The sequence below is a fragment of the Cardiocondyla obscurior genome, linkage group LG05 (genome assembly GCF_019399895.1).
Source record: "Cardiocondyla obscurior isolate alpha-2009 linkage group LG05, Cobs3.1, whole genome shotgun sequence".
NCBI classification, from domain to species: Eukaryota; Metazoa; Arthropoda; class Insecta; order Hymenoptera; family Formicidae; genus Cardiocondyla; species Cardiocondyla obscurior.
Genome location: NC_091868.1, coordinates 2,314,663 through 2,339,138, shown reverse-complemented (window position 1 = coordinate 2,339,138; position 24,476 = coordinate 2,314,663). Strand labels below are relative to the sequence as shown.

At 38.0% G+C, this 24,476-nt stretch overlaps 1 protein-coding gene and 1 long non-coding RNA gene across 3 annotated transcripts in view; one reads left to right on the top strand and one right to left on the bottom strand.

The window, feature by feature from the left end:
• Window positions 1-3,450, top strand: part of LOC139102420 (uncharacterized) — a 101,177-nt gene extending 97,727 nt beyond the window's left edge. Inside the window, exons 14-15 of the long non-coding RNA XR_011545694.1 lie at window positions 2,487-2,791; window positions 2,903-3,450. This is a non-coding gene — a long non-coding RNA (uncharacterized lncRNA). The remainder of the gene's footprint in view (window positions 1-2,486; window positions 2,792-2,902) is intronic.
• An 11,961-nt stretch (window positions 3,451-15,411) lies between these two features.
• Ddc (aromatic-L-amino-acid decarboxylase) lies at window positions 15,412-23,871 on the bottom strand. 2 transcript variants are annotated; one of them, XM_070656349.1, is made up of 11 exons: window positions 22,851-23,871; window positions 20,050-20,148; window positions 19,812-19,932; window positions 19,574-19,687; window positions 19,252-19,371; window positions 18,993-19,122; window positions 17,836-17,984; window positions 17,631-17,742; window positions 17,314-17,522; window positions 16,989-17,189; window positions 15,412-16,873 (listed from the first exon to the last, which is right to left on the bottom strand). In XM_070656349.1, exons 2-11 carry the CDS (start codon window positions 20,127-20,129, stop codon window positions 16,667-16,669), a joined length of 1,443 nt encoding a protein of 480 aa, XP_070512450.1. In that variant the 5' UTR covers window positions 20,130-20,148; window positions 22,851-23,871; the 3' UTR covers window positions 15,412-16,666. The 2 variants fall into 2 exon arrangements, with proteins under 2 accessions (XP_070512450.1, XP_070512451.1); XM_070656350.1 differs by having other exon boundaries at window positions 22,873-23,871.
• Between the last annotated feature and the right edge of the window lie 605 nt (window positions 23,872-24,476).

Here is a 24,476-nt window from a genome sequence, read left to right as displayed (position 1 = left end):
CTGACGAGTGCACAGGAGAAAAGATAAGATTTATTAGCTAAACCTATTTCAGTCATGATATCTTGTCTAAGCCAGCTAAGCTATTTGAAATAAAATGTAAATTGAAAAATATGCAGGATACGAATCGTGTAAAAAAAAAAGAACTGAAGTAGCTTAGGGAAATAAAATTAATCCGAGGTTGAAAGGCGACAAAAATTTGAGACAGTAAAAGCCATTGAATTTTTAGATCCGCGCGACAAAAAAAAAGGAAAGAAAAAAAAAGGTGTTTGCTTTAAGTGATGAGTTTCATGATTGCAGTTCAATGTCATATAATTAGCAAGTTAAACATGATTCGGATACTGATTGAGTAAACGCTTGAGAATAAATCGATCAGTCTCGGGCAAATAGCTCGCAGACATGAAACGGGATACTAAGTAAGCATATCCTTCGAGAAAGTGGAGAAGCAACGAGGTGTTTGCGCTTTGCAGGGTGTAGCCCGAGTGAATGGTGCTTTTATAACAGAATCGAGTGAATGAAGCAACTGTATCGCACGGTTCAAAGATTTGTGCGTGCAATGAATCACTTTTTACAATCTTATGAAAGAAAACGTCAGCGCAAGTCATAAATATGTTAATTTGCAAATATTTGCCTGCGATACACGCGATTCGATCGAACATTTGTACGTGAACGATTCGATGTAAGTAAACGACGCAAATATCAATTCAGCGGTAACATCATCTCGTATTTGGATATTTTATTGTTCGTTCAATAAAATAATTTAGTTAAAATCGATATATCTCTTATTTTCTCTTTCTTTGGATTATAGGTTTTCGATTAAGTTTTCTTTTTGTTAGAAATCTATTACCTCGTATTTACACGCATTCATCAAATCACCGTCAGCAGCAGCTCGCCGCCCTAATTTCTGATTCTCGTTTGCCATAATGTCCGTCATAAATTTCAATCGCGCATGGTTCGACCTGACGTAAGGGAATTTCTAATTTCGGAATGTCGCAACCTCGGCATCGGAAAATAAAATGAAATCAATCAACTCGGTGCGCGACATGTGCGACTGTGCATAAATTATATTTATGTAGCGGCGCGAACAGAGATTTATCGTCTTCTGATGCGGCGTGCCACGCAATGAATAGTTTTTGTACAATTCCACTAATGACAAATTATGATAGTACTCGTCGTAAATTGCAGAAAGGAAGAAAATAGAAAAGATTACCGTATTAATTTTTTTTTTCTCAGAAATAGTATTAACTAAATTTAATTATTAAAAAAGAGACCATTTTTATTCACATTAATCATTAAATCTATTTTTTTTACGCAACGTTATGCAAAACTTGTGGTAGTTATAAGCTCAATTAGTCACAAGAAATTAATTGCTGTATAATGCTATATACAAAAATTATAATAAAGCCACAAGAAGTTCTAAGTATAGTTTTAGATAATCAGTTTACTACTAGCATACTATAATTTTTGCATATCTCGCAATAATTATCGGGGTGGTCGAAGTGCATAAAAACTATTGCAAAATGATTCTACGGTTTCGACCACCAGTCAACATGGCTCGGTGAATTATATTGCAACACGAGTGGTATCTTAAGTTCAGCACACAACGAAATGTTAACTCCGTTTCGTACTAACGCGTTATTTCGAAAGAGAGAGCGCGTAGGATGCTTACGGTAGCGCGAAGCAAAGATTTTACGCTCGTCGTAAATGTCCTCGGTCACAAATAATTTTCTGTCCGTACCTTAAAAACCGCGATAGCGCTCATCCGATTAGACTAATCCCGCGGTACGATTTCGGTATAAACAGGACCCTGAATATCAACTATCTCAAAACCAGATAATAAATTCGTAATAAAAATTGTTTAGGCATTTTGGCAGTTATAAAAGGCATTACAGGCCGTTTATGCGTTTGTTATAAAATAATATTAATATGTATTTGTAATACCCAAAATAATAGTTTTAAGGTTGTAAGCGATTTGTAACGTTAAATTTTTTAATTGGAAAAAATTTAATAATACGCATGAAAGAGAGAGTGAGTCGGAACAAGTTTGCCTGTTGGCGTGTCATTATCAAATCGATTAGCTGCAACTAGTGTGGGCGCACCTTTATCTCGGGGTTCATTTATATTGACGGTATCGGTTGGTTTACCGAACGGGTGTAAGTTACACGATGTCCATATCGCAACACCGTTCTACGATCCTCTCCTTCGGGGCAACAGCACTTGAAATAAGAGGCGCACGTGACATATTAGGTAACCACGGCGTAACGAACGAAAAAAAAAAAATAATTCGTGCTCGTAATTACGGTAGCAACATCCAACGCATAATTTTGTTATCACTGTCGGCCGTGTTGTCGAATCCGGAAAACGGTACGAGTAGTAGCTTGTCGTAATGGAAATATTTTTATTTAATTAATTTAATTAAATTTTTTTTTTTGAAGATTGAATATTTGTGGCATCTCTACAATTAAATTATGTATTTCTTTTTGTTACAGATCAACGTAGCTGCATTCACCACCGTCATCGAAAGTGCCGTCACCGCCGATTAATAATTTTACGAAGCCGGTTCGTTGGTCGTTTCGAAAGTTCGTTGAGTATTCGGACGGAATTATTTGACTCTTCTAAACGCGAGTACCGAGCATTGAACGCGCGAAAGTAATAATTGAGTGATTTCCGCGATTATAAAATCACGGTCGGGGTGTTCGCGAGTTACTTGTGCGCGGAGGGATGACTCGTCACGTCCCATCTGAGAGGAGGAGCAGGCCCGGGGGGCATCCTGCATCGGCGGAGCAACTTTTAGGTGAGAATTAATTTTTTAAATAAAATCTTTAATTAAAAAAAAACTTTTTTTTTATTAACTATATTAATTAACTATCATGTCTACATTAATGTTTTCTTTTTTATGTTACAGCCAACGGCAGAACTCTACAACTCCGCTGAAGCTCATGCAGTTTGGTGAGTCACAAGATATTTTTTTATACTTTGAAATCAGGGTTTCTTAAAAAAATTGCGCGCACATGATTTTTTTCTAGTTAAGTTAAATAAATGACGGTTTCGTTGCAGCAATAGGTTTACTAATTTGCTCGATAAAATGTTTTTTCTTTTTTTTTTTTTAACGTACTTCTGCGGTAATCAGTTAAGTTATCCATTTTATTAGTTGCTTGCGATTTTCAACTAATTGGATATATCTGCAACTCTAAGACAGATACTGGCGCGGTGCAGGTCGTGTCGTTTACTTCGTTCATTAATTAGCGTTGTGAGCACTCATTATGTACAGCTCTGTAGCTTTACGCTGTACAATGCGGCAGCACTTAATGCCGCGGCGAATAAAAGTAGCGCAACGCGCGCAATGCGTGGCTGCCGTGCCACGGTAAAATGAAAGGACGCCGCGCTACAATTATCCTGATTACAAAAGCGTTAAACGGCTTTTTGCTAGGATGTAAACGAGGTCGACGCGATCCCTCCAAATCTCGTAAAACGTCGATCGACGTAGCCGATGTCTCTCTCACACATATTCTCGTATGCGTAGATATCTCGCGTCAAGCTTCCGAATTATTTGTGAGGAAAAAAAAAAAAGAAACGTATTAACGGCTTTTACGTTTCTACGATTCCTCGATGTAAGACTTGATTAAATGGTTAAAAAAAAAAAAAATAGATTATGAAGTTAAAACGTTGCGATAAGATCTTCGTGCAAATTATACTGTCAATATATATTACTTATCACATTACTGTGAATGCTTCTCTTACGCATTTCGTAAAGATTATAAATTATTCAGCTCTCGAGAAAGTCGCGAGGAAAGAGTCGGCGTGTGGCCGCGTACGCGAGTCGCGCGAGAATCGAAGAATCCGTGCGTGAAATCGTAGGCTGCGGTTTACCTTCCTTTAAAGCATCGCGAATCCCGAGAGGGTTAATAAAACCGCGCGCGTCTGTTGGAGGCTGTCGCGGACAGACGGACGGTAATTACGAAGCGCGACGGGACAGTCGGAACGGAACGCGAAGTCATTCTTCTTGGTCTCGCCCATGGGGAGGTAGGCAGCGGACCATCCATCATCGTAACGCCGTGCTTCCCGAGCGTTTGCCGATAGGTCGTCCCGGGATTTACACGCGGCGCGAACAGGAACGCCGGGGATCGAGATCCCTATCTATCCGTCGGGGCGTACGGGCGGATGTGCATTCGTGTGTTCCTAAGTGGCTCTTGACCTCGCACTTCCATCCTTCTACGTGGCCCGCGTATATGCTCGTTTACCCGCGGCAACGCCTAAGCCATCATTGCCGATAACGTCATTCTTCGTAGACCCCGAGGTCTACGAGAAGCAGACACGTTTCTTGTTCATTCACCCACTGACAGCCCGAAAAGTCGATCGCGGCTAGCGGTAGCTAGCAAAGTCGATTTCGTGGAAACGCCGCGCATAATAACGGCGCGTGTCGGATTATTATTAATTTTCTTTTCCTTTCTTTTTAATTTTCTGAGAACGGTGGGACGAAAATAGAAGATGAATGGAATAATTTTGTCAACGTCGAGTTATTCGAGCAATTAAAAATTTGATTCGGGTTACAGACATTGTCGTCTGTAAAAATTACGAAATAATCGACGGGTAAATTTTATTTTTTATGTATTCGTACTTGTAATTTGGATTGATTATTTCGCATTTATTTGGGGTCCGATAAAGAATATATATGCGTACAAACAACGATTTTCGCGACCTATGGAAAGACGGAGAGAATTCGCAGGCCGACCTTGCGACCACACGCGTGCACGAAGTGCGTGTAAAGCGATAAAACAACTCGCCGCGCGATATCATACTTTACGGCGTCGTGTTACATCGCCAAGATTTATATAACTGCTATATCTACGAAGGTGACTGACCTATTTACCGCGCTCGGTGCTCGTGTTATTTGCAACGAGAGAGACATGTCTATTAACCCGGTATACGCGGACACCAAAAGTCGTAATAATTAAATTATTATTTCTCTTAATAATGGTTAGCGAAGTTCCTTTGATATCGAGAGGTTGATCGAGATTTTTTATCTCGACTGGCTCAAGCGACCAAGCCGACGTGCTTTCTCAGTCTTTGACGCTATCGTAATTTCGTTTGCCCGAAGGATTATGTCGATGTTGTCGTCCGTCCGTACCCACCAATCTGGTTAAAATTAACGAACTCGACGTGAATCTCATAAAGTCACGCCGTATTCGTATCTGTCCCTAATGAGCGGACGAATGTGTCCTACGAAGTTTTACAGCGCCTAATCTTCTTAAGAATTTCTTTTGACCGTGACCACCAATATCGCGCCGTATCCTTAAAATTATTTTTTGTCACATGAATAATGTATCGTTATTCTCGTACACTTTTTTTTATTTAAATGAAGTATTGATTTAAAAATGTATAAAAGGGTCAGTAGATATTTGTCGCAAGTATGCGTATAAGTGCTCATAATTTTATAATAAATTTATGCAAGGACGTCGGTTTTTTTTTTTTTTAATAGTTTGTCAGATCATCTGAAAACATTTTCTGCAACTCGATTAAAGAGACCGAAATAACCGTTAGCATCCGCGTTAATTATTCCGTATCATACGTTCGCAATCGCGAGTTTGTTTCTCGGATCCATAAAGTCTGCGCTTGATCGACCCGTCTCTATCCGGAGATAACGCGCTATAGCTTCTGCGAATAAATCATGCCGTCTCGTGGAAAGGCCTGGCCCACGCCGTACCGGAAGCCGGAAGAGAATCATCCCGGGATTGAATCTCGGCTAACGGACAGTGTTCGCTGTACGCATGAATCACGCGCATCCTTTGCACGATGCTAGAAGCGACGAACTCGGAGCGAGTGACTAATAACGGCGTTGTGATCGGCTCGTTTTCTCCTAGCGGTGCTCAAATCGCTAAATCGCTGTTGAAAGATTATAATCAACGTACGTGTCGACTTTCGGGCGCGAGACGCGGACGGGAACCGTACACAATGGGCCGTGTTACGGAGGAATCGGTTCTTAATCGCTCCCGGGATGCGCACGTGGAACCAAGGATTTGACAGCCGCGCCTTCGAAATGCAATATCCGTTTGTTAAAAAAAAAGAAAAAAAAAAGCGTAGCTCAACACGCGGCTCTCTGCTCATTTAGTTAACTTTAATAACGAAACGTTAGATAAAACCGGATAAACTATGTTGTATTCCGACCGCTCTTAATTATAATCCGCTGATTTGTGAATCGCCGCGCTATTCGCCGAGAACGAAAATAGGCTCGGTACAGCGAGAATTCGTGACCAATTCGGGCCCTCTAATGACGACGCGAGCGAACATCCGCGAACGTGACTAAAGGATTAATTGCTCTTCTCAGTTTTATCAACGATTAATCGAGTTTCATAAATTCTTATAGCAGGGTATATGCCTAACATAAGACTCGGTCCGTTCAGTCCGGCGAGAGGATACCGCCGTTCGTTGATTACGCCGTAAGACGTAATACTGAACTCCGGCGGTCGTCTCGTTAAAACGCGCAACGTCGTAACTCAGGACGCTCAACGCGTGAGGGGAGGGAAAAAAAATGAGGAATAAATGCCAACTCTATTGTTCCGTGACTTATAGCAGCCGGCTATCGCGGCACCGCGTTGCTATATTATCGGGCTGTTTGCTCTTCCGCGGCATGAGCGTCGCGCATTAGAAAATATACGATAAGCACCGGTACGATAAAGAGCGTGTATTCTCATGCGCGGGCACGCGATGCAGATTAGCATCTTGTTAAAATAACACGCGAGCGGAAATAAACGCGGGATTAGAGAAGAATTGCACCGCCCGTCGCGTTTCGCGCATTCGACTTCGGCAGCGTGCGATCCGCGGCCATTAAACGTAGCCGGCCTCTATAAACGTGGAAAGATTCGCGTTGTTGAACGTTTCCCGCTTGTTCGATAAGTGAAATTATTCCGCGAGAATGACGCGTCGTTATAGTTTGCGGTCAAGTAACGAGTCAAATCTCTGATTTAATCTCACGTATTTACCGAGTTGGTCGCAGAATCGACGAAATTGGCGCCCAAGGTATACGCACGATAATGCACCGCGCGACGACCTTTTTAGAACGGTAGTTTTCGAAAATTGACAATCAACGCTCGTCTTATTACGGTCCGCCAAGGTCCACGCCAAAGATTTCGCCGAAGTGTCGCTTGCAATTTTCGTAAAAGTCACTTGCGTCGTTGCACGAATACCGAATCGGGCAATCGCCGACGTCAGCTTCGATTACAGCCGAACTCAATGGCAAGGTCTTTGGCCTCGGCACCTCGGTGCATTAAGGTCAAAGACAGCAACCGCCCTGTTACCGATCCGTGCCGATCTGCGCATTTAGTGTCATCCCGGTATCAGACGTCGCATTAATAAAATCATAACTGATCAAAGATACATTCTGAAATCATTCCACAGAAAGTAACATGAAAAAGATAGCGATCCTACGCGTTTAAAATTAACCCTAATATTTCCACGCTATTTTCCGCTTAAAAGTTTTTTTTTTTTTTCCTCCATAAACGACTATTAAGAAAACAATGTTATGCATTAGTATAAATATTTTTTGAATTATTAAAATACTAATTGAAAAAGTAGGTAATTTATTGAAATAGCTGATCTAACGAGCGTTATTAAACGTAATAAGTGAAGAAGACGCACGATAATGATAATTTTATGTAATGGCTCGATCATGTCCGTGACGAATAGTGCCGCGACACACGCGTAGGAAAAAGAAACAAGGGATCCCTCATTGCGGGACAATTCACGGGGTCAGGGTTGAAAGCGTGGGCGAGAAGCGAGATAAATCATTTGCATGAGGTTTTGTAGCGCACCGCGTGTTAACACGCCCACGATGCTGTACATTACAGAAACTGAATTCCAAATCTTGCTAGAAAGTACACGAGATAAGAACGTTGGATATCCAATTTAAGAAATTATTTTATGGCAATTTGCAACAAAAAGAATGAGAGACGATCAAAGAGATGGTATTTCTCGTTTGATTAGTAATTGATAATCTCTTAAAAATAATTTTAATTTTCTCTCAAAAATTTTATGCAAAGGTATTAAGCTTCGAGATTTAATTCTTCGAAATTCGAGACAATTCCGAGATTGATTTTTATATAAAATCCGTTCGAAGTTAAGATACGGATACGGGAGTGGAAGGATGCCTAAAGTGCACGTTACGAATGACAGGATTCTCTTGGAAGCGTGGAAGTGCGTAAGAAAAATATATATTTTTGCGGGATAGAAATTGTAGAGCCCGGAATAGTTCGTAGGGCACGTAATGACCGACGATATCGGTGGTTGAATCGGAAATTACACGGCCGCACGATATACAAGATACTCTCGAAACGCCGGCTTTACCGTTGTTGTTGCGCGAAGCTCCATAATTATTTGCGATTAAGTGAATTGGATAGTGTGTTATTATAGACGGCCGAGAGATTTCATGGCAAGAGTCGCGATGTCTATCGATAAGAGCCCGCGATGGTTTTTAAAAAAATATTGCACGGGAAATTGGAGGTGGACGCGGTGGACAAGCAACGAACAAGTAGGCGTACGGGCTTCTTTTTATTATTCCAGCATCAAACTGGCCAACGTGCTTATTCTATTTGCTGATTGCATATCTTTGCGGGTTTTAGTATGAACCTTAACATAACGAATAGCGTGCAATAAATGCCAATAGGAAATTTATTTCTTAATACAACCGGATACTTTTTTAATGTAACGATATCGATTATAACGGGTTAATAAATTAGTCTTATTATAATTAGATTCGCATCGGCATCGTCGGCCTTGGTTTGTAGTTTGGCTGGAGGGGTCCGAAACAGGAAAGCACATTCTCAATCAATGACTTACAAAGAAGCCTATGATTATTAACTAATTAAGTTGATTTATGTCAAGCTGGTTAATTTATTCGTTTGTTATTTAACTGACATTTTTACATTTGTCTCTCTGGATTCGGGCAGGCTTATGAAATTTTAAGTATGCATTTATTCATATAGATCGCTCATTATTATCTCAGGTGTGGACGAAAATGGTTGGACGCGCGAAGATGAAGTTTGAGTTATAAACTAGACAATGTAGAAATATGTCGTAGTAGAGAAAGTACTATGTTAAACCGGCGGGAGTGAATGTACCGGGAAGAATTACATCGAAACAAGTGTCGAAACTGGTTTCGAAATCCGATAGAAAATAACATCTCACGATTTTCGTATTTAGCAAATACTTTTATTAAAAAAGAAAAAAAAAACAAGGAACACATATTCCTAGATGTTAATTACGGCGGCATAACCTTTTTTAAATATTATAATGCAGAATATGAATGGTTTATTATTAACTCTCACGATACTGAAATCAAGCTGAGAAGTCCGAATATATCGAATGATTTATTTTTCCTCTACTTAGTTTTTTTAGGTTTCTAAATAATTTTTAGCAATAAATAATCAAACTTTTCATAAGTTTTTTTTGATAACGAGAATACAAATGCTCGATTAATTATTCGCAGCAGTTGAAACATGGCAATTTATGTAAAATATATGTATATTTTGATATCTATATCATTTAACGCGTACTTTGAATTCCTGTTCTTATATGCCGAAGTGGTGTGTTTACCTCCTTATGACTAGTTCTCTAGCAACTAGCGATTTCGTCAAATTTACACCGTATTAGCATGCGCGTGTTAAGAAACGGACGACGTTTGGCGAACGGGCGACCGTATTACGAGACGAGATCGGTCAGGTTCGGTTCTCCGCTGTTAAAAGTACCGGCGTTTATCCGCCTTTCTTTCGAGAGCAGGAAAGCGGCTGCCTTCGGAGAGCTTTGAATATTCATTTAAATCGCGCAGACCGAAGAAAAACGTGAAAATTTGTAAGCAGAGGGGCGGCGCGCTCGCCGATGGGTTCGTTAAACCCATTCGGCGCCTATCGCGAGCACAATTGGCAGTTTACTTAATCAGTTCGTGTGGGACGGTCCGCGAAGAAGGGTAATTAGTCACTAATTAATAGTAGCCAGGTGGGGGAGCGAGTAATTGCCGCTTCTCATGGGCGATAGAGATCGGGAAATTCTGCGGTAAGATCGGGGGGGCCCCCTCGTTAAATCGCGGACGCCGAGGGATGGGCGCGCGTACAGAAGCGCGGAACGTGGCGTTCCGAGGAATGCGTTTTGCTTAGCGGCAAATTGGGCTGGGAATTGTCGGATTATGCGCTACACGAGTTTCGTTACACGGCTCGTTAACGTAAATAAGTGCGTGCCGCGAAATGGCCGCGCCGCGCCGCGCCGCGCCGAACGAGGAAACGCACCGGGAAGAATGGAAAGCCGTTCGTTTATCGCCGACTTCCCGCATTGCTCCATAAATTAATCGCTCGCAGAAAAGTGGATGTGAACCGCACGCCTGTTTAAGCGCGTATCCTTTAGGTCCCTTCGTTAACGCGGAACATTGAAATAATACGCTGATCTTAGATCATCTTTTTGTTTTCTTCGTATCATTGCACGCACGCGAGATAACGAAACCGTTTTACTTATATTTTATGCATTTAGATTGTTTAGAAGATTGATGTTGTACGAGTTTTTTTTTTTCCTTTTTTTTTTTAGTGTAGGCATTCTATTTTAAGTTTTGAGATAACCGTCTGTTGAAAATAAATCTCTGTTTGCGTTCTAATTTACGTTTGCCTCATTTGACAGAAGGTAATGATTTATAAGCTCTATAAACCGCATCTTACGTTTCTCGATCGCGTCATTAAACGATACAGGTGGAGATACATCAAAGAACGTAACGGGGCACTTGCCGTAGCGGCAATTCTGAGAAGAAGGAGGCTGCGCGCTTTTATCTTATCGAGAGCGTTTATTGTTACTCTTTTTCGTTTACCTACGATCACACACGCATTATATTCACGTCATCGTATTACACACGTATCTCTATCATTGTATCAAATTTTTCGTGGCGATATTGAGAGAAAAAGAAAGAAAGAGAGAGAGAAAGTGATAGAAACGCATAATAATTTTTATCAAATTTTTGTCTTTATATTTTATATTAAATTAAAAATGCATACATGCATTAATTTTTGTTTTATGTCATAAAAATTATTTACATTTACCAATCGCAATTTAATTTAAATAAATTAGATTAATTTACTCACACAATTTATGTGCATGTACTTTAACATAAATAATTAGTTATACATTCGAAGTTATAGCGCGCGCGCATATATATATATTTGAGATATAACATTATCATAAAATATTAATTTATATGTAAATTATATGGTTTTTCTAAGGAGATAAGTAAGTGCCAAATCAATAAGATGAAAAGCATAATTATAAGGCTAATGTTTGCGGATTTTTATACCGTAACACGCACGTGACATAATGGCCTGATAAGAATTATTGAAATTTCAGGAAAGAGCTTGCTAGAGACTTGTTAATACGATAACAAGTTATTCTATCCAAATCGCACTAACTATTTTTAGTTACATATGTCACGATTGCACCGTCAACAAAATAATTTATTACTATTAATAAAATGTAAAATGCATAAAATTTAGAGAACATTCGCAGACTTATCTTAACTTCTAATAATTTTTTTTTTACGATTCCATCGACCTTACCTCTAAAATCTAGTCTGGCATTTTAAACTTAAAGTATATTTACATCTTTGACATTTTCTAGTATGTTTTGTAATATATTCCGCAAGTTTGTTAGCGAGATTGAAGCGAGAGCAAGATCGTAGTTTGTAAATTGTTATTTAAAAAATTACCGTTGAAATTGTTAGTGGAATTATTGCTTAAGTCTGTCAATATAGCGTTACTTGTCCTTTTAACGAGCTTGTAGCAAATCTCTGGAGATTAAAATGATCTTGCTTTCGTCCCGTTGTGAACTCTTCAAAGGCATGTATTCGTGGGAATTAATAAACTTAGCATTCCGTACCTTTTTTATTCCGTGGAGCTTATTAAATTGCGCGGACTGAGAGGTATGAATTAATTCGGTCTTCACGAATCACTTGTAGTTTTGGCCGATCACTTTTAATCTCTCCAGACGCAGCAGAGTGCACGCACAACGCGTATCTCGCGGAAGAATTGCCGCACACGTAGTCTCGGAAATGAAGTAGAAAGTAGTCGTTGAGGTCGCGCTTAACATTTTATCAAATCGATATAACTAAATTTTATTTTCAATGCGTTACCGTTAATCATTCGTCGAATTACGTATTTAACGATTACACAAAATTAATTTTAAATTGTATAAATACTGAAGTCAGCTAATTATCGGTCTTTGACAGGATATGGTACCTAGATCCACAGATTTTATTTACTTTTATTTAGAACGATCTTCAGATTTATAACTTGAGAGAGAAAATGTATGTAATAAATTCAACATTCTCTACAAAATTATGAATCGTATTAAAAAAAAAAGAATTAAAAAAAAATAGGAGCTTTTTTTCATTTGACTCGGACATACATTACTTCGAAATCTATTAAAGATCAATATGTAAGCTCAGTGCTTCACGTGTAGCGATGTAATAACGTAACTCGAACACGAACGCCCGCGGCACCGTCGTGCTTGCCACCTGCTCATCATCGTCTGACGGTGCTTCCGGGGAGGAGTAGCGTGCGGCTATCGCGAAAACGACGCCGAAGACACGCGGCGGCGTCCCTCGTCAAACGTTAGAGGATCAAAGGGCGTCCCCGCGTAGTAGGCACACGTAACATAGAAATGTCACTGATTGCGTGCACGCGTTTACGCCTCGCCCCCGAGATTATCCGAGCGGTATCGCGCGCGTTAACCAGCGGCACGCGGCACCCGGCCTTTTGCCTGTTATCAGGTCGGCAGGTAGCTCGGTGATTAGAATAAGGTCTTATCAGCGTGAGCGAACGCGGGGTACTGAATCGCGTAGCGGGGTATATCCAGTATCCGGGGCCCCTCCTCGCACGAACCTACGTACTCCCGAGTGGAGGGACAGGTGCCTCGGTGCTTCTGTCTGTCTGTCTGTCTGTCTGGTACCGCTTGTTGCCGCTTACTTTGCACTGTAACTTGAGCGACAAACGTTCGTCAAAGTATCGCGAAGAACTTTGAGCAATCGACCACTTGAAATTCCGCGTCTACACTGAGAGAGAGAGAAAAAAAGAGAGAGAGAGAGAGAAAAGAAATCTTTCCTTGGACTTAACGTTAGCGTGTACGTTTTATTATTGCAAAAGCGACATATGAAGAAATGACATACTCATCGAGTTGACTTTGAGTCGACGAGGCGTGATCCGTTATAGCAAAATATCCGTTTAGAATCGAAGTAATGCGAGCAAGCGTCCGTGAGATTGCAACGTCGGCTTGTTAGATGGGAATGACGCGACGGATTATTATTGTTCCATCGGAATCAAAGAAGCGTGATGCACACGGGCCGGTTTAACACCCGTTGCGCGGTGTAATTAGCGATCGCGCTCAAATCAGAGCGTACCTGTAATTTTCAAGAGAACCAAGTACGAACGCTTATCTCAAAGGGTATCGCCACAGAGATCTTAGGGCATTGCTGTTGGACAAATTATTAAAAAAAGAAAAAGGAAAAAAAGATATTAAATATGAAATTTTAAAATAAATTTATAGAAAAATAAATTAAAATATATAATATTTTTTTTTTAATTAGGATTTAATTTAAAGTAATTTCCCCTTCGTTAACACGTCTGCGGAAAGAATACAGGTGTACATTTTTCGTTAGATTTTTTTTTTTTTTACTTTTATTACTCATTTAGCGGCGTCTCCTTTTCCTGGTCAAGCGTTGTAGCATTAACGTCAATCATCAATATTCGTCAGTGAATAATTGCATCTCTCGAAAAGAATCTCACGGCGCCAGTGAAGTATCTCGCCTATTCTGACGCGGTAAATGAAGCGCACCTGTTTACGCACACGCACATGATACATACACGCAGGCAGAACATACCGAGCGGCCAAACGCGCTCGCCTTATTATCCCCGTTTCAGGCCCCGTCCTACGAGTCATGCGAGATAAACCTGTTATATCTTTTCCGGATCTGGTTTCGCGATGGCGAGCGCGAATGCAAGCGACGCACATTAAACAATCGGAATTTATAACGCACGAGCGAGTACGATGTGAGACCGAGCGTTCCGTCGCGATTTTTCACGCAGGCTCGTCGTCCTCGTCGCGTCATCGGTGTCGTCGGTGTCAGACTGTCTTCGTTATTATTAAGATCGTTAACAGAATTAAGACGAAATAATTTGCACTTCTCATTTTTTTTTTTTTTTTTTTTGGTAAGATTTTAATTATAAAATGCATATTTAAAAAGGTACTTAAAAATTTTTTGGGATTTGTACTTATCTCCTATGGTTGTTAACTACTGATGATTACTGCCAGGCGTTTTATATTTTTTTAACATTTACACTAAGAAAAAAATCTACTTGTTTCGTTAACAGACCCAGCAATTTTGAATCTGGTTTTAAACCAGTTATTATCAATTGATATTTTATTAATTTTACGGATGAATAATATATGATTGATTATTTATATGTATTAATATTTTAATTTATTTTACTGTTACGTTACTTACATAAATGGAAATATGAATAAGCATTCGAGCTTATAGAAAAATTAGAAATAGATTAATGAACGTGCTTCGATCATTTAGAAATTTTTTAATCAACAGTAGAAAATGCAACGTGTTCGCATCGATAGGAAAGATTCCTGCATCAATTTTTTAAAAACATAAAAAAGAAAGAAATGTTGCATACAGAGTAATTCATAATGGAATAAAAAAACTATAAAAATAAAAAAATATTTTTTTTATAGTATATATTTTTAATAGAATTGTTTTAGACATTTTCTTAGATAATTCCTATGTATCTTTTAAAAATGTTTCGAAAACATCTTGAGTAAGTTATCTTATCAATTTCTACCAGACTTCGATGTTTACTGAGTCTTTTAGTCTTAATTGTCTCAAAACGCTGGAAGTGGAAAAGGCAAATGGTAGGATAAACGACTGGTTGTACAGTATTTGGACGTATGTGTTTTCAGTTGTTGTTATTAGTTATCTTTTTGTTTCTGTGAACATATTATCTGGCAATAATTACAACGATCATCTTATTAATTAATGAAATTTACACCTTTCGTTTAGCTTGACTTTAGGTATCGAAGTGTGGTCAACTTTCTCGACATGTTCCGTGTCTTGTTGAGTAGTTCTATTACTATTATTGTCTCTGTTGCAGCGCAACATTACAGCAAGTGTTATCACGCACATGTACATACATTATAATAGTAGTTCCAATTAATATCCTCACTTGAAAGATATTACTACAATATCACAAATACTTATCTTTGTAATTGTTTCAACGACATAGTGAACATTTAAGTATTCTTAAAACTTTAATTTAGAGTTAACAATGATTTTAAAACAAATTAAAGAGAACAAAACCACAAAAATGTATACGCATAGAGACAAAAGAATATGTTACGTATGCTCGATTTCAGAATTTTCTTCAATACATCTATAATCTTTTACATTTTTAACATATTTATAATACGCACTTATATATATCTATATATATATATATATTCTATTCACATTTCAACGTGTACGAAGATTATAATAAGAAATTATGGAACAAGAATTATTAACTCTTCGTAGACGCTTGAAAAAGTACGTAAACGTTGCGGTGGAAAATTGAGACGCGCAAGTTACTTTCCCCCCGGGAAATTAATTAATTAATAGTTTCTCGCGTATCAATTAAATCATTTTCGTAGATATGTTTTAAGCGCATATGATTCTTTGCGTCTGTGAAATAATAAGCATTGCGCTTGCATGACAGATACGTCAATGAGATTTAAAATATATTTTAACGCGTTTTATAATATTATGCCAAATTCACGCTTACATCAAGGCGCAGCTTTGCAATAGGAACGCGCAACTTTCACTACGGAATGTACCTACAAGGATGTTTAAAGTAGCTTAAAGAGTTCGTACGGTAACATTGAGTATGCCAGCAAAAGTGGCACAAGGAGACATACAATATTGCATTACACCTATTATATTGTTAACATGAATCCCAGCGGGCTACGCACAACCGATTAAAGTAACAATTATTTTAAAATATGTCTCTTCGCAAGCAGCATTTGTAACGTTAACAATATAATTACTTAACTTAATCGGACAATCGAATAATATACGCGATAAAATTATAATGCTTTTTAAACTTTTGCGCTAAATTGACCAAAATGTTGTGCCCGACGCTTCATCTCGTTATCTAATAAATTATTTTTATGTAATACACATTTTAGTAATGATATATTATATAAACATTTGCGTAATAACATACATAAATAACAATATAACAAATATCACATGTTTAATTAATAAACATTTTTAAGTGATATTCACGTTGAGCGTTTGGTCTCCACAATAAAAATTTAACAGAATATATATGTATATATATCTCTTTTTTTCTTTTTCTTTTTTTGTAATTACATATTTATAACAAGTTGAATATTTATATCTCGAAGCATGTTGAAATGCCGATTTAAATTTTCGCAAAAGTTATCACTTTTTATTGCGCAACTACCTGAAATCGCCCGTGAACGTTCGCTACTTTAAATCTATTTGGTCCTTAAAAGCCGGCGGGTGTAAAAGAAATACTTGCAGTTAGGATTGGTTGCAATTGGCGGGCGCTAACGATCTGCAACCGCGAGCTATCTGAGCGCGCCATCACTTCGAAATCGATTGCTCCTCGAGAACCTCGGTGGCTCTGAGCTTGATCTCCTTCCACGAATACTGTATGTCCTTGCTCTCACTGAATCGAGAGCAGACGGCGAATCGTAGGAAATACATGTCCTTTATTTTAGACGGAACCAAATGGATATTTCCCGCGCCGTTGATTCTTTTCAGCAGCGTTTCATTGAGCTCGTTAGATCCCTGCAAATTATTATACTCGTGAAAATGATTCTGGTATTTATCTTTATCCAAAGGTAGGTTATATTTAATTCAATCGCGCTAATTAATGTACTAGTGAGAATAGACGACGACTTACTTTCAATCGGAAGCAAACCAATCCCATGAGAACCTCGCTCACGATTTCAAAGCGAGGATCCGTGAGGACCAATGCCTCGAATTCATGCGCCTGAGCTACGTGCTTTCTAATGTACTTTTGTAAATTCTCGACCCCGTAGAGCCTCAAAACGAACCAGAGTTTCAAAGATCGGAATCTACGTCCAAGCGGGATTTGCCAATGCTGTAACAAAATATACTTAGCTCGTTTATAGGCATAATTTTTTTTAAATCGCGTTTTTATTTAATTTTATTAGTTAGATAATGCAAATTTGACAATAGAAATTTAAAGAACTCTTAGGGATTACCCTGTAATCTGGTGCTGCGCCTTGCATATCGTGCTTCAGGTACAAAGGATCGACATTGAAAGCGTTTATGACGTACGTAGGATCTTTAAGCCACATGGCAGAACAGTCGAAATTAACTAGCATCCATTTATGGGGGTTAAAATTAAACGAATCTGCCGTTTCGATACCTTTCATTAAGTATCTAAATTCCGGACAAATAAAAGCAGATCCTGCAATGAAATAAATGTTTTATATGAATTTAATGAAAAAATCTATATTTTTAATATTTTCTTTTTTTTTTTTTTTTGCAAAATAAGAAAAGTACTATTAATTTATACCTGCATAAGCAGCGTCTACATGCAGCCAAACATTTTCACGATTCGATACATATCCCATTTCATCGAGACGATCAAAGGCGCAGTTAACAGTAGTACCCAAAGTAGCAACGGCCTGTAAGGTGAAATTTTATACAATTTTTTTTATTTGATTAAAAAAAGTAATATCATTTATTTGATAAAGGAATATTAGACAAACGGGACTTACGTAAAACGGTATGAATCCTTCTTCTCTATCCTTTTTAATTGCTTCGGCAAGAGTATCGCCGCGTAATTTATATTTTTCATCAACTTCTAATTGCCTGAACTTTACTCCACCGAGAAGTCCAGCACGTTCAACTGAACTATGTGCTTGGCCTGAAAAAAAAAAAAAGAATCTTTTGTCATAAATAAAAAAAAAAATTTCTTATAAATATTGAAGAAATTCAGTCTTAACGTGTTAATTAAAATTGCTATTACAGTGAGAAAAAAAAATATATAAAAATTCGCTATTCTTTTAGAACAATAGCGGCTCGTTGCATATCATTCCATTTGATATTTCTAATAATTATAGAAAAAAGAAAAAAAACAAAAATTGCAGCATTATTAATCGTGCCGGAGAAAAATTGTAGAAAATTTTTCATTACTTTTTTCTTCGTTTTGATAAAGCGCGAATTTATTATGGGCGTCCAGAATATCAGCAGAAAGTTCGGTCTGAAATATAACTGGAGCGGTTATTACGAGTTGCCATGGCGACAAAGTGCTGCTTGATGAAGTGCCGTGAACCCCATACTCACCCTATCATTCCATCCCTCTCAATCTCTCTATTCACATACCTTTGCGCTGATTGTGCCCGGTCACTGAAAGCGACCGGACACTTTTCAGCGTTATATCTACGTTCGCCGAGGCATTGCAATGAATATAAATGAAATCCTACTACGTTAAATTAAATAATACTTTATTAAGAATCTAATTGTTAATTACGGCTATGTGGCACTTTAGAAAGTTGCAATATTTTTCGAAGTTACTATTTGTTTTTAATATTATTTCCGCTTCAACGTGAGGCCTAACTGTGCCACAGATCATTTAAGATTCATTAAGATACATGTCACAGTTCAAGTATTTATTTCAAGTCATCGAACCGTTTATATTTGACGTTCATTGTTGCGCCCTGCTTCTCTGCTTAATTTAAAATGAACATAGAATCGACCGAGAGTAATCGATGTGATTTAATATTCTACATGCGGCATATAAATTTATCCTTGATCACAATTAATAAACAATGAATATTTATTTTGCTACTCTTATATCAATTCTTGCGTGTTAATTATACAGTTTTAGTATAGAAAAAGAAAAAGAAAAAAAAATTAAGATTAGTATACTCACAAGAACAATATGCGACTAGTTTGTCGATAATCTCGTTTTCCGTCCAGTCGGGATGCTGTTCTTTAACTTGTTTTATCTTTTTGGCCTTCGCTCCTAATAACGCTACCAAAGTAGCTTCGCTGGCAGTTCCCTGTGGCGGAAAATTATACCTTAAATGCACTTAGTAGTGCCTTCCTTTTTAGGAATGTTAGAAATGATTTTTCTTTGAATATTCAGATATCTTTTATAAGATAAATGCTATGTGTAACATGTCGCTTACCTGAATAACGCCACCGCCTTTCCCACCGCTGCATGCAAGGAATTCTTTCGGTAAGTCCAGCATTTTTCCCAGCCAATCTAATACGATCACTTCTAGCTCAGTACAAGCTGGACTCGCGATCTAAAATTCAAGAAATTAGTATTAAAAAAAAAATTAAAAAAGAACAATACGTCTTTAATAATTCATCTTAGCGTTTGATATATTTTTAGACTCTTTATTATTTTTATTTTTTAATATTGCGAAGGTAAATTATTAAAGAAACAATTTTTTTTTTTAACTACTTCTAACATTTATATTTTTTAATACGAGTTTCGATATTTACCCATGTAAATCCAATACACGCGATGGCTCCGCTCAACATATCGGCTAGAATCGCGGGATACGATTGCGCAGTGGGAAAGTATGCGTGGAATTTTGGACTCTGCCAATGAGTGACCTAAAAAATTTAATTTTAATTTATCTTTCATATCTATTTACGTAATAATCAACGTGCCAGGAATAAAGCACCTGAATTACTTAATAAATTAATTTGCAATAGTCTCAGGTAAAATATGACTTACGCCTGGCATTATCACTCTATCGATATCGGCCATTATATCGCTCCATTGTTCCGGTTCGTGCGGTGGTTCGGACGGCAATAGGAGTTTCATGTATCCCGGTTCTACCGTGGGCAAAACTCTCCTGAAAATTTTCACGTACGGGACATATTTTTATAAAGTAAAACGGCAGGCACAGAATATTATCTATTACAGATTTGTCGTTAAGCGGTTTCTCGATTACGTTACGTCGCTTAATTACCTGTCTCTAATGTTTTCCAAATAATTTGTGATGTATTCCGCCATGTCTTTAGCGTAATCCTTGAAACTGTCGGGATCCATGATTTGTGTTTCCTTCTACCTGTAACGTCGAGATAAACCTATTATCAAGATGTAACAATATCGAAAACACCCTTTCATTTATGCTGCTCGTGCATTAAGTGGAGTAGGTGTGGTTCTGTAGTATCCTTGGCATATCAATGTGCATGAACATTGTAAATCAATGTACGGATATCATTCGCATGTCCGTTCTTATTTATTTTTCAAGAATAATTGTGAGCATTTGTCAGAAAATAATAACGTTCGAACTTCCGCGTATTATGCGACTGATATGTCATGCAGATTACTGTAGGGATCTTGCTATCAAGATGACCATGGTGATTTATAGAAAGCGTGCGAAAAGGTTGAAGTTGTTTTGCTAGATTCAAGGATGTCTGTTAATAAAAAAGAACGATTGTAGATAAGAAGAGAAAGTCATAGGATTAAAGGAGGTAAAGCATAGAAATTCCTTAAGGACGATACTAGAAATTGCATAACCATATATTAAACTTAATATATTTTTAATTAATTAAATGTCGAAATAATCTTCGTGATATTTATGATTAAATTTACGTTTATGTAAAACAAGATTATAAATTCAAGAACTGTAATATTCTTTTACTTTTTTTTTTTTTATTATTATTTAACTTAAACGAGCAGCATCTATTTGCGTTAGCTCACACATTCTACTTTCTTTTTTCCAAGGAAAATCACGGCGTAAACGGTAAAAAAAAAAAGCATATTACACGTAAACACGTTTGGCCTTTCGAGCGAAATATTTAATGAGTTTAGGTATCAGTAATTGCCGACGTAAAACCAATGACGTAGATCTTGAGAAACCTCGGCAGCCGGAAGGTGAGGGAGATGCATGTGTGTCTACGTTGCTCGATAGAATGTCCACGCGATCAGGTGTGGTAGGAGAAGGACAACGAGATCGAAAGAGCAGCCGTGACGATTGGCAAAATCGCCGTCGCGTAAAGAAGTAAGAGCGAACTCGCAGTAATGACCATGACTCATTTTCATGGAGCTGGTTTCGTTCGAATCGGCCAACAATTTCTCACCGATTTATCATATCGAAGTGGGATATTGTTCGCCACGGGTTTCTACCCGCTCTCGCTATGGCTCAACAGTTGCGTCGCGGCTTTTTCAGGAGCGATCGGAGTAAAAGAATCAACGTCGAAGCTTTATATCTGTGGTGACATTAGTCTAAGTATCTACTGGCATGCCGTGCTGACATGATACGACAGCAGAATTGAAACAGAAACGCGTCACGACGTGATCGTGACAGCGCGTTGCACCGCGTTTCTGCTGCGCTTTTGACAGCATATCTAATACGGCATATTTTTGCTATAACACTGCCAGCATTTTGTCGATGCATAATGCGCGTCATATAAATTGCAAAGCATGTCGGATTTGGCTATCTCGATTGATAATTAATTATTAAAAGATGTAATCGCGTAATTTGCATATGACTGAGAATGGGAGCAATATGGTAAAACATGTCACAATTTATGGCATTGCATTTATTTCTGAAAATAGGGAATAATAATTAACGACTTTCGAGGCGTATTGGTGCACGAGGAAAAACCGAATAAAGGGAACGAAATAAAAAAAAAACGAGTGTATGTTTGTACGACATAGGAAATTCCCTGACTCCACGGTGGTCAGGGAATCCCCTCTATCTCGACGTAAAAGAATATCTCTGTCGAAAGAAAAGTATACGAACGTGCTTTCCGCGATTATTAATAATTAGAGATAACAGCGGATTATCGGAGTTGTTTCCGATCGGGTTATCATAAAGTCATCACTGGCATTTATTTGAATCGGCGCGGCGAGCGCCGGTTTTCGTTGCTTATTAATTATTATAATACACGGACACTAATTGCAATAAGAAGTATTTGATATAATAACGTCATCGATATCGCGTACTTATCGAGTCAAGAGAGATAATGTTATACTTAATTTATCGAGTAATATTTGTGATCTCGCACTCGATGCGATTTTCTCAGATAACGGCCGGCAACGGCGATTAAACAGAAAATGAAAAGCTATTTTGCAAATGCACTGCGCGAGAGTGAATGAAAACATCGAGATATTCGCGTGTTAAAAATGTGGGTCTCAAATATAGCATACGTCGAAAACGTTACTCTTATTCGTACAATTATTCCGACGGGAATTCCTATTTATAACATATCAATATACTGAAAATAACTCGCGAATGTTGGATTATTTCGGGCTACCGTTTGGTCCTTTCTTTCGAAATTTAATCGTCGTTTACGAAAAGCGTGACATATTAATTCAACGAAATAACGTAGTTAGCGAGCTTTTCGCTCGGACTGTGTCGGAGAGAAAGCTATAACGAGGCGAAAGCTTAATAATTAGTTTTGAACACCCTCTGCACATTTAGAGACTATCAAGCGCTATTAAAGTTACTCCTCGACGTCAATTATAAGATCTTTAAGATCCTAAATAGCTATTTCGAAGCTAACTCAGTCTCTTTATCAACGCATAAAATGTTTTCGCAATGAAACGTAAAATCGTTCAAGAAATTATTTTACAAAATCCAGCAGTCATACATATTTCAATTACATCTTACAACAAACTGTGACGGAAATAACGTGGAAAGCACTTGCACGGGTATTAAATTCAAAATCAAAATTGTCCTATGCGTTCTACGTAATTCTAACTTCAAAGAATTTACTTGAAAATCAAAGATAAAAAAAATTGGCCGAAAGTTTGACTTACGTTTGTTTGAAGTAACGCGTACCTCGATGGTCCGGCGATTCACCGTGTAGTCCTTCTTGACAGCCGACGATATCCACGTGCTCGTACTGACTTCGCGAGCCGGTGGAGTGATCACAACCTGTGTTCCACGACGAGTTGCCGCTGCATTCGCGTCGTACCGCGCTTTATGTAACTCCCCACTTCCTCGTCGTTCACCAAGAGGTGCCGTTCGACCAATCGCGATCACGTCGAGATTCGCTTGCCTCATCCCGTCGCGAGTACCACGGTCGAAGATCGATAACGGATATGCAATCGATAACAGCTGGTCACTCGGTTAGCTTGGGCGATGAACGTGTTAACTTTTACGCTGCCAATGACAGGAAGTGCAATTTAGTTTTTACTCGGCCATCCGCGCGATTAACTGCCCGACGTTACGCCACCGGCGTCGGTTGATAATTAACAAATAATTAAGCGTCCCCGAATGGAGGAACTTCATTTAAAGGAACTTAAAAAAATCTTTTTGCAAATTTCTAAAGACTTTACAAGACTCCTTTAAAAAGTTTTTATCGGTATGTGTCCGGAATGTAATTCCTTTTTGTATTCGATATATCTAGTCATTATTTTAACTAAACTGTAGTATAAATGTATTTTCGATCTTAATTAATTCCTTTCAAGGCAACGGCAGCGTATATTGCGTTAAGGAGACGATGTTGTGAAATTGAAGAAGCGTAGGAACATCTGGAAGGCAAAATTAGGGCGTCGTCGTTTAAAGCGACGTCACTTGTAATTTGATTACGAGTGCGAAATCAAGGAGGCATTCACGCGGTAAATCGAATTATTCTAGATAAGCATGATTTCTGGTTTTCAATCGTACTCTTCTTGTCAGAATCCTGAAAAGAAACTCTTAATGCACACTAGTATACAATCTTAGGCAACGCGATTGTGATGTAGAAAGGAACTTTAGTAACGAAAACAGCCGTTCTTTCACAATAATGAAGCGGACGAAGGTTATTCTCTAAGGAAATTAAGTATAAAAAAAAGTTTCCCAAGCCGAGTATTGTTAAACCTCTCCTTCTCTCTTTCGCACACACGTTACACGTGTTTTTCTTTTATCTAATTTTATATTATTGCTTGTAATTACGAATATTATTTCAACCAAAAAAAAAAGATATCTCGTACGCTGCCTTTTTATTTTTATTTTTTTTTCTTTAGTAACTGAGAAGCTTATAAAGCTATTGATGGTGTGAAAAAGAACGTAATGGCCTAAATACTTAAGAACTTATGCATTAATGAATGCACGTTTATAGCTCCATTTATAACAAGTGTTTATAACTTTTATTGCGTTAGTAATTAGTGGATGCGTAATTGCAGGCTGTTTCAGTCGAAAAGAATTATCTGCGTAATAGGTTTCAAGAACTATTTGGGTGTTATCTCGACTGCATAATTATCTTTTAGTTGATATTATCGTTTAACGTCATATACAGATATAATATACGTTTTGCTAAATAAATCGTAAAAGCTAAAAAAATAAAATATACATTTTGTTAAATATATCGAGAGAATTCAGCTAAACTTTTTTATAAAATTATTATAAATATTATTAAGAATACTGCTAAAATTTGTATAATATTTATTTAAAAACTGTTA

Excerpts from the sequence above, each read along its gene's own strand:
- Ddc (XM_070656349.1), bottom strand. The coding sequence starts at position 20,129 with ATGGATCCCGACAGTTTCAAGGATTACGCTAAAGACATGGCGGAATAC. Across the intron at positions 17,985-18,992 it reads ACTAGTCGCATATTGTTCTT|GCCAAGCACATAGTTCAGTT; the intron begins GTGAGTATACTA and ends TTTTTTTTTCAG. Across the intron at positions 17,743-17,835 it reads AAGGATTCATACCGTTTTAC|GCCGTTGCTACTTTGGGTAC; the intron begins GTAAGTCCCGTT and ends TTCACCTTACAG.